Below are 9,995 nucleotides of genomic sequence, written 5' to 3' on the forward strand. Positions count from 1 at the left end.
GGTAGGCGGAGCCGAGGCGATGGGGTGTGGTCTGTAACTTGGAGGTCATTCTGAGAGTGGACGAGTATGGTTTGTGGGGGCGGAGCCAATGAGAGAGCCCGGAAGCAGAGAACCTGGGACTCGAGAACCACGGATTCCGCACACGCAGTCGCGGGTATAGCTTCTTAGTAGAGAAGGTCAACACAACATGGCTTCATAATTGAAAGAACGAAGCCTTTTATGGTATCATGAGGCCCGGTCCCCCTGAGTACTGCATTCCCCAGAGCCCCAATAAGACAGTAACCACGCCCCAAGGGCGCCACAGTTGGTAGTTGATCCGCCCGAAGGACCAGAGCTGAAGCTAACTCCTAGCTCAGACTTAGAAGATTGAGACACAGCCATAGGCTCAGCTCCCATCAACCCCAATAGCTGGGACTTAAAGTGGTTAGAACAGCCGCTCGGCAGCACGTTGACTTACGTGTAAATGACTCTCTGGACTCTTTTCGACTGTTATTACCTGAATAACCTGATTGGCCATGATGCAAGAAAGGGGAGGGAGATAATTGCCTGGAAAACTTTTAGGCGTTTGAGGGGGAAGACAAGTCAATGTGCCCATGGGACACATTTGTTTCACGGTTTCTTTAGCCTCCAGTGTCCCATCGCGCTCTCACACAGAATTAACCAGGACTTTCTTTAGATCTTTATCCTTGTCCCTGTCAAAATTTACTCGTGAAAATTTTCCCCTAGTACTGCTACTTTGAGGAGGTAACTGCCAAGCTTGCTGACATCGCATTTACTGAGTCTAACTCTTGGGGGTCAGGGATGAGCACAAATACCTTTACAATAATATTTTACAGGTATCTCAGGCTGAGTTTATTTTCTAGGAGCCTGACTTTCTGCCTCCTTGCTACTTCAAGATATTGCCTTATGAAAGGGTTAGCCTAAGCCAAAAGAGAAATCAGTGATGTAACTGCCTTACTCTGTCCAAATCCTTGGAACCCCTGAAGAACATTAGCAAGAGGGAAGGACCACTAAACCCACTGCTGTGGGTCTTGTACAGCTAACTGGCAAAACAAGTATGTGCTTGTGTGTATTGTAACCAAGTATTAAAAGCAAAATCTGTAAAGCTCACAAGTTGACAAAGATCAAGAAGTCACCTCTTAGAAAACCAACTGGCAATAGCTACCAGGGGCATGAGGCTTCCCCTTTCCCTTCAGCCATGCACTGCAGATGTAATGAAAACTGGAGTTTTCACGTTTCCCAGACCTGGAAAAATGAGGTAAGAGTCACTAGCCACAACAGTATGAAATATGGCATTGGTTCCTTCAACTCTTTGCTAGTCTGGGATTTTACCTCTACAGGGATAGGAACCAGTATCACACTAGTAAATGGTGCCACCTGGTGTCCTTACTTGTGTGCTGCAACCTCAGTAATTTCATCCTGAGTTGTCCCTCATTCTCTCCAGTTTTGTCCACTAGTGGTTTCTCACTCATGGCCAGGTAGATGGGTTTACAAAGTTGTCATTGGTCACTTCCTGTCAACGCTACAGTGGTATATCCCCTTCAAAAAGTTCCCCAAATTAATCTCACCTGAAGCAAAAGTTGCAAAGGCAAATTCAAGCTCTTGCTTCCATTGTCTATGATGATCTTGGGGAAAAGCAACCGAAAAGTGTAATGAGTCTGGATACTTTCAGTCTAGGGATAAAACTACATTTATTTTTAATTCTTCACAATTTAGTTCAGCCTTTATTGTCTAGGTATCAAGCAGCCTCTTAAGTGCCAATATGGGAATAGGCTGTAGGCTGTTCCAAGTTTCATGAATTCCTCAGAAGTCTCAGATCCAGTGTGAATAAAAGCCTTATTCCCTTTTCTCTAAATACTTGCCATTCCACCCTTCAAAATGCAGGTGACCTTTATGTTAAGTAATTTCACCCGCCATATACTATTTCACTTTTTAGTCTGCTTATGTATGTCCTAAACATGTATACATAGTTGTCACTCTAAAATACTGTCTAGGAAAAGATATATACACTTGTCTGTTTTGCACCTATGCTCATTAGACCAGATTTTAAAATTCACCCTAACATGCCAATAGGTGCAATCGAAAGATACTGGAAAACTAACAGGCTAGAGTAAACAGTTGCTCATCAATTCAAATATTTATTGAGCACCTTTACATGCAAGGCACTGTAGGACAGCTGAGACCAATGCTTGCAGTTGGAAACAGGATGAATCTCAAAACAATGCTTCCAAGACTGCTTTTCTATTTAACAAAATCTCTTCTAATCACAGAGTTTACAATAGAGAATTTAGTAGAGCTTATTAGATATGTCTCAAAATTCCCAACTCATTCCATGTTTTAGTCATCTCACAATCCACACACACCTCCATCACTATTATTCAACACTTACATATTGTAGAGAAGTTCAACTTGAATCATACCTCAGTTCAAAAGTTGTATCAAATTTCAAATTTCAAAAATTCGTTTTTGATTAATCTTTATTCCTCCAAATGGCAGTCTGTATACCTCGGCTTTAATTTTCTCTTTATCCATTCATGTTCATGTAAAATTTCATTAGAGATAATACATGAAGTATTGATGCCCTTACAAGCACTTTCTCCAAAATCAACAATTTTGTGCAAGAAATGTATTGATTCTTGGTTATCAATCATTCTCTATAAAAGCACCTGAAAATGTGCCTCTTCTGTGCAGTTTTTAAAATCTTCTAGGAGTGAACAAGGGTTATCACCATTTTTTATTGTCTTCAATTTACCTCTCAATTTATCCAATCCCATTCCATCTGAATATCTCAACCAATATAACTAGGAAAACAAAAACCAAAACCTGTACTACTAAACCCTGCCCCAAATAATGTGTGAATTATGTCTTCCTTCTGTGTTCAAAATATTTTCAAACTTGTTTATTGATAGGCCTACTTTCAGGCATTTCATCCATAATTCTGTGTGGGAAACCTGTATTTACCATAACATTACACAAAGTAATTTGTATGAAGTTTATATAACTGGACTTGATCTGTAACCATAGAGTAGTTCAATCTAAAGACTCCTTTAATAAATTCTTTTTGTAAACCATGATACTAATTAACATCTATCTTGCTTTAAGAACACCTTATTGTCCTTACCTGCTAAGACTGTTTATGTCTTGGTATTTTCCAGGGTAACAGGTATATTAACTTGCACAAATTGGTACTACGAAGCTAGCCTTTCTTCCTTATAGAACAATTTGAGACACACACTTGCCGTCAAGTTGTACAGAATTCTGAAGTCTCCATGTAAAACATGCTTCAAGGAAAAGAACACCAAAAACTTCCCCCAAATGGCATGTCAGAAACTTTGAAAACAGTTAAGGAATTCTTATGATAAAACTATTTCAGTGGCACCTCTCTCAAATATGTCTCCAGACATCAGGATTCTGTACTCCAACTCAGTATAAACCTCCCAACACCAAGTCCTGCTTTAATTTTATTATAACTGATTTATTTATTCCAAGTTTATACATTCTGCTTTCCATTCACCAAATTTCTTTTGTTCTTAAGTTTCTAAAAAAATAGTCAATTTTCAAAAGCAGAAAAGAAAAGATATATATTTAATATATAAAAGAAAAGGCTAAATCTGACATAATTATATTCTTAAAAACATTCCATTTATTTACAGATGTATAAAAAGGCGAATTATTGGTCTATTGAGATCATGCTGCTTATAGAGTTAGGGTGAGAGCTCACGCTTCTTCTGATTCCTTAACTCCTCTCACTCAACTGCATCTTTTATATTCACATGTAATTTTCATAGACCAGTTTCTCCTGGGGTAAGGTTAAAAGGTAGGAGTTATTGGAGATTTTAGATTTCTATCAAACTGCACGATTGTTCTGAAGACTGAGCCCTCCTCAATAACGCCCTGATAACTTCCTAGTTCTAAGAGGTCTTGAAAACATCATTATCCTGGGGGTTTGTAATGACATCTGCAGCATTCCTTGAACACTGGAAATCATCTCTCATTTCCTTTGTATATCTCTCATAAACAGAATCACATTATCTTCCCATCCAGACTGATTATTACCTGTTTGTCTATAAAAAAAGGAACAGTGTTCAGAGCAGAATGGTCCTTCTTTTCCTGAGGATTATTCGCTCACTTGCCTGTTTCTTGGCTGACCCTCAAAAGCCTAACACGAGCCTTGGTAAGTCAAGAGGAAATGTGAGGACAAGACAAGCAAGGAAATAATGGAAAACTGCTATACCTGGATTAAAGTACTAGCTTCTCCAAGAACAATTACTAGCAAGGAAGACAGGTGCTGGACTCCTTGGCTAAGGCATTGAATGAAATATGCTGAGTAAAGAGGAATGGGAAGGATAATGAGAAAGTGAGGAGCATTCATCACCCACTTCAAGCCTCTTCAGTAACCTTAAGAGGAGGGAAGGTTAAATGCTAGATGAGCAAGGTCTAGAAAGCCAAATAACACAAAATCAACAAAGAATTTGCTCCTACTGCAATTTGCAGAGGAAATTTTTCCACCCTTTTTCAATCTGTTGATTACCAGAGTTACTAGAGAGGGAACCAACCATTGAATTCACTGGATAGAACCATTCCAAAGCTGGTCTCACAACTTAGGTCTGAAGATATGCTGAGTGAGATTTGGGATAAAGGCGGCAGGGGATGTAGAAGAAATAGCATCACCTAGGCACAGCCCAGGCACTGGAAGCTCTTGTGTTAGTGTTTAACAACACAAGCAAATCCTGTCAATTGAAGACAGACGTGGGTTACATTCCAAAAAATTATTCAAGAAAGGCAAAATGCAGCAGCTAAATCCAGTCTATACATTTTCAGAATAGTGATTCTTGCCCCCAGGAGTTTCCAAGAGACTCCTCAAGTGCACCATGATTATTTACAAACTAGATAGGAAACATTTCTATACTCAATACAAATCTCATCTTCTAGGTTGAAAACTTCAGCCTTTGAGAAATCTATGAAAACTATACAAAAATATAAATTATCTTTATCTTTACAGGCTGTCAGTCCTTCATACCCTGACAGCTAATGAGTGAAAAAGCTCTACAGATCATTGAATCCATGGTAGCAGATAATAAAAAATATATCTTGTGATTCAAATACTGCCTTATTTCCCTGGTAAAGAGTGCCTACTGTGACTTTCCTTTGCTTAACATCCTGTGTAGATAATAGTGAATGAAACCTTCAAGCACCAGAAGACTGGTTTGATTTGGGAAATCCAGCCCCACAATTTATTTTGGCCACTGTCTCTGGTCTGGTGAGGGAATGCTTTTCATTTTAGCTGTTTCTTAAGTGACATGATTTGTGAAAGGGGAAGGGCTCCCTCTATGCCTACCTTCAAAATGTGTACACACACACACACACACACACGCACGCACACCAGGTAGAAATTCCTGGTACTGTGAAATGGTCTTTTTCAACGCCCAAAGACAATAAGGGAGAACTAGTATATTTTTTAACATCTCAAAATAATTATCTTAGTAATAAAAGTTAAAAGCATTCCTACTTTACCAGAAGGTTTGAGTTGGTAATTCTGATTGAAAAGGTGAGGGAATGGAAGCTACGTGGGATATGAAAAAAGAGAATTTTGCTGAATGACACGAAGTCCTTCACTTTGGTATTCCATGGTACCCATCCCTCTCTCCCCCTACTCTTGAAACGCCAACTAGAAACTATTTCTTCTGGATCCCTCTGCACAAGTGCATCACATTCCTTGGATTTCTGACTTAAACAACGGCTATCAACTACAGTTCAGTCCATAGCAAGTCCAAAGTCCCAAGCAACTTCTCTGGGAAGGAAGAACTAGGAAACACTATGGACCTAGAATCTTGTTATGAATTCCTTGTGTAAGAGGGGCACCTCGTGTTCAGTAATGGATCACATCTTCTTAGAGAGGATGAGGAGACCCAGCACCACAAATGAGGTAACACATTTTAACATGATCAGAATTTCATAGTAGTAATTTCTTACACCGAGGTCAGCACCCTACCCTCTTTCTCTACCATTATCCACTGCATTAAAGTCAAGGATCACAGTTCCATGACACAAATAAACAGATGCCAGCAGAGAAAGGTGGTTTCCTCTCATAGCTTGGCTTCTGCCTGAGGACAAATAAGTTCATTTCCCTGCAGAACTTGGTGAGGCCCCAGAGTTGCCCAATTTGGCCACAACAGGTGCCAATGTAGGCATCACCTTGCTCTCCCGGCAAAACCTGTTAAGTTTATTTTGTGTCCAACTGACCCAACTTTGGCAGCTACAGGTGCCAAGCAAGGCATCACCTTTAGACTCTGACCATCTGAATCACTGGAAGGATTAGCTACTTTTAAACCTAGAGGTGCCAACTTTGGCATAGGCCTCCACAAAGTATCTGTGCTGCTGTTCTCTAGGCCAGCCTTCATGTGTAGAATGGGAGGTGAGGACACACTTTCAGGCTCCGCAGGGATACCAGAAGTATTCTTCCCTCCATCACTGGCTTTCCTGTGGGAAAGAAGGGAGTCCTTTATCTCAGAGTCAATAACAATCTTAAGGACATCTGGCTCAGAGGCTGTTTCTGTAAGTTGTTTTTCATTCTCAGAAAAGTCATCATCTTCCAAGTGCAAGAGGAGGGGACTAACAGAGTCACTCTCCCCTTGTACATCAGGCAACTCTTTCAAACCAGTTCCCAAGTGGCCAACCTGGAAAGTTGCTCTGTGTCCAGGAGGCAGCTTACTTATAAAAGCCCGTCGAGCATCCCCTGGGAACTCTGTATCCATAGCACTGGGTAGTTCTGCCAGGCTAACAGAGTCATCATTTAGTTGCTGATTAAGAAAGGCAATCTCATTAAGCAGAGAAGTCAGTGTCTCATCAGTATCATCCTCATCTTCCATGTTAGTAAGCAGTTCGCTGGGATCCAGTGCTGCTTCCTCTATAGCTGATGCTACCTTTCTCAGTTCCATCTCTATGCTTGAGTCTTTAAGATCTTTCATCTTTAATTTATTAAATGGAGACTCCTTTGGCTTCAGTCTCTCCCGTCTTGATTCACTCTCTTTCCATTTATACTGATTTCCTCTCATGTCGCCAGAAATCTTTTGGGGTAAGAACTCTTGTGCTTCTTGCATACTGGAAACATCAACTATTTGTGGAAAACCAGAATCTTTATTTGCCAGAAAAACCTGTGTTGTACCCAATGCCATTCTGCCATCTCTATGGTTGCCTCTGGAAGAGATTCTACCTGAATCTTCAAAGGAGTTCTCTTCATTCCTGACAATGTTTTTCAGGTGGTCAGGTGGCTTACCATCAGGAACTTCATGAGAATATTTGCTGCCACCCATATCTACCAAACCTCCCTCTGTGGCCAGTGATGTCACATTAACAATTCTTGGCATCATAAATAAGTCGTCATTTTCTAGGGGGGAAAAAAAATCATTTAGATATACAGTGGTAAGCATCTCTCTCTCATTCATACCTAATGAACATCTCAAGGAACTATAGTTAAAATTTACCAGTCTACTTGTAAAGATGAAATATTAGACTTTAAATTATGGACCTAAACTAACAAGATAATAGGTAAAAAGTAATCAAAAAAATTCTTTAATATTCCATCATTAATAAGCTCTAATTATTTCATAGAGATGCTCCCAAGTTAATTCTTTATCTTGAGGCAGATATGCATCTTCATTCTGTTCACTCCATTAACCGCTATTCTGAAGGGAAAAATGAAGCCCTTTAGGCAGAACTATAAAAGAAAGAATGACACCTCCAGACTGGGTTTAACAGTATTAGTAAAGATATTCTTTTACCTTAATAGGACTTTAGATGCCTAGAACCTAAATCATCAAAGTGAAAACTGTTTTCAACTCTACTTATCCCCGAAAACAAGTGGTGCTCAAACGCAGGCTGATAATGTAGGAATGCACCACCTCTGAGTACAATATAAAATTGACAAATATTTATCAATACTAAAACACTGCTTCATCTCCCTTTTACTCTCACATCTTTTCAATTCTTTTCCTACTGAGAAATAACTAGATATCACAAGAGTTCTGAACCCCAGGTAAAAAGGAGAGCCCAAATGTGTTCTAAAAAGAGGGACATCTCTTATATGTGAATGCAATAGTTCATCATTACAGAACACATTTAAAGGCTTTCTCTGTTACTGTGAGATGCCAGGTGTAACCTTTTTTCACTATCCATAGAAGACGTACCTGACTGGGCCACAGCACTATTGGCAACTTGAGGCTTCAGATCTGCTTCTAAGAGAGCAGGAGAAACAGTTACCACTGGTCCTGAGAACAGGGGACCTTTTAAGGTGAGCAATTGCCCTTGCGGAGTCATCACGATGTTGGCAGAGGAGTGTGGAGTATTAGAGGGTGAGGTATTTTCTGTAAGGAAGATCAGAAATTAGTTAAGGATAAAAAAAACTTCAACTAATGCTACTGTAGCCTAGGAGTCTAGGAGACATCCCAAAACCAAGCACTGACTTAACAGGCAAGAAATAAATTTCAAATGTAGTTAGGGAATCTCAAGTTGGAATTTACTTTCTGAGCCACTTTTCACTGAGTAATGGTTACCTGTCCACTGATTCTTATAATGAACAGAATTTCTTATTGCTGAGGAACAAAGCTATGGAACCACTTTTTCAATGGAATGCTTCTGATAGTCTTGATGGTGAATGTGGATGAAAGTACACACAATTCTATCCCAGGCTTGCTTTCCTATACACCTATAACAAATTACTTCAAGTTTCTAGACCTTGGTTTTTCCATCTGTGAAATGAGGTAACTGGACTTACATGATCATTAAAGTTCTTAGCAATAATATCACTTGATTTTGCAATGTTAAAATTAAGTCATTTTTCAGTATCCATCGATACTTTCCTAGCTGATTTAATTAACCAAATTTGCTGGTTCATACATTGGGCTTATCCAAAGAGTAAAAACGAATATACCACTCTCTAAATATATAAACAAGTAATTAAATTTTTAAAAATTTCCAAGTTATTTGTCTCAGCTAGAGACAAACTTCCTCAACTTATGAGCACATCTGCTGGGAAATCAAGAGTTCATGTATAAAGTCGGAAAAGATAACAGCCTAACAAAATACTCACTAAAACACTAGAAGAAAATATATGACTGTAACCTGCTATTAAAATTAGGTCTTAAATGTTACCAAGAACGGTAACTTCTTAGGATTTGCTTGAGTGTGAAAACTAGAAACCAAAATCTAATGAAGTTAATGTTCTACTTTTTATACAACTCATATTTAATTAATTCACTTAAAACTAAAATTATGGCCACGAGATGTCCAGTCCACTAAACTCAACTAAAATTATGCTCATCTACATTAAAGAAATCAACGAATGTCCCTCCTACCTGTGGCCTGGTCTCTTTTTCTGGAAAGAATCAAAGGTTTCCCCTTCCTGTTATTTATAAACATCTGTCCAAGATCTACAGATGATGCAGAAGATCCTTCCTGCTGTTTGCTAGTTCTGGGAGACACATCAAACTCATCTGATCCCATCTTCTTTTTTCTTTTTTGTGCCTCTAGTGCTTGCTGTTTTGCATAAATATACTCTAGCTTCTTCAGGACCACTTCTTCTGTCTTACCTATAGGTTGACAGGGAATAAATTGTCACTCTGTATATGACTTCACATAATAATGAGAAATAGAGTCAACTGAAATCCAGTTGATTTAACTGTATTCCCCAAAACTATGGAAGGCAAGAGTGATTATAATCCAGAAGAAACGTCCCACCCGGTCAAAAATTAATTCTGCTGTTAACTCTGAACCAAGCCTTAAACTAAGTAGTACCTAAAAAATCTACTGAGGATTTCTCCTCACTAAAGCTGTTATCATTCATATATCTCACCTGAAAGAGATGATACTTTCCGTATCAAAATATTCCGTTTTCGAGTCAGGAGATTTTTCTGTCCTATTAATTTGTCTGCCTGATCAGTTAGTCCCTGAATTTCACTGAATGCCTAGAACAGAAATAGTAATATCACGTCAATCGA

At 39.1% G+C, this 9,995-nt stretch overlaps 1 protein-coding gene across 16 annotated transcripts in view; it reads right to left on the bottom strand.

The window, feature by feature from the left end:
* Positions 1–2,122: 2,122 nt before the first annotated feature.
* Positions 2,123–9,995, bottom strand: part of MGA (MGA, MAX dimerization protein) — a 129,816-nt gene continuing 121,943 nt past the window's right edge. For 14 of the 16 annotated variants that reach the window (XM_015595921.2, XM_015595923.2, XM_025038874.1 and 11 more), the window contains 4 exons: positions 9,851–9,962; positions 9,354–9,587; positions 8,187–8,363; positions 2,123–7,387 (listed from right to left, as the gene is read on the bottom strand). In XM_015595921.2, coding sequence (XP_015451407.1) covers positions 6,192–7,387; positions 8,187–8,363; positions 9,354–9,587; positions 9,851–9,962 — 1,719 coding nt within the window. In that variant the 3' untranslated portion in view covers positions 2,123–6,191. The remainder of the gene's footprint in view (positions 7,388–8,186; positions 8,364–9,353; positions 9,588–9,850; positions 9,963–9,995) is intronic. The other 2 variants (XM_025038878.1, XM_025038876.1) reach the window with 2 other exon arrangements.

Source organism: Pteropus alecto, unplaced genomic scaffold, assembly GCF_000325575.1.
Source record: "Pteropus alecto unplaced genomic scaffold, ASM32557v1 scaffold86, whole genome shotgun sequence".
NCBI classification, from domain to species: Eukaryota; Metazoa; Chordata; class Mammalia; order Chiroptera; family Pteropodidae; genus Pteropus; species Pteropus alecto.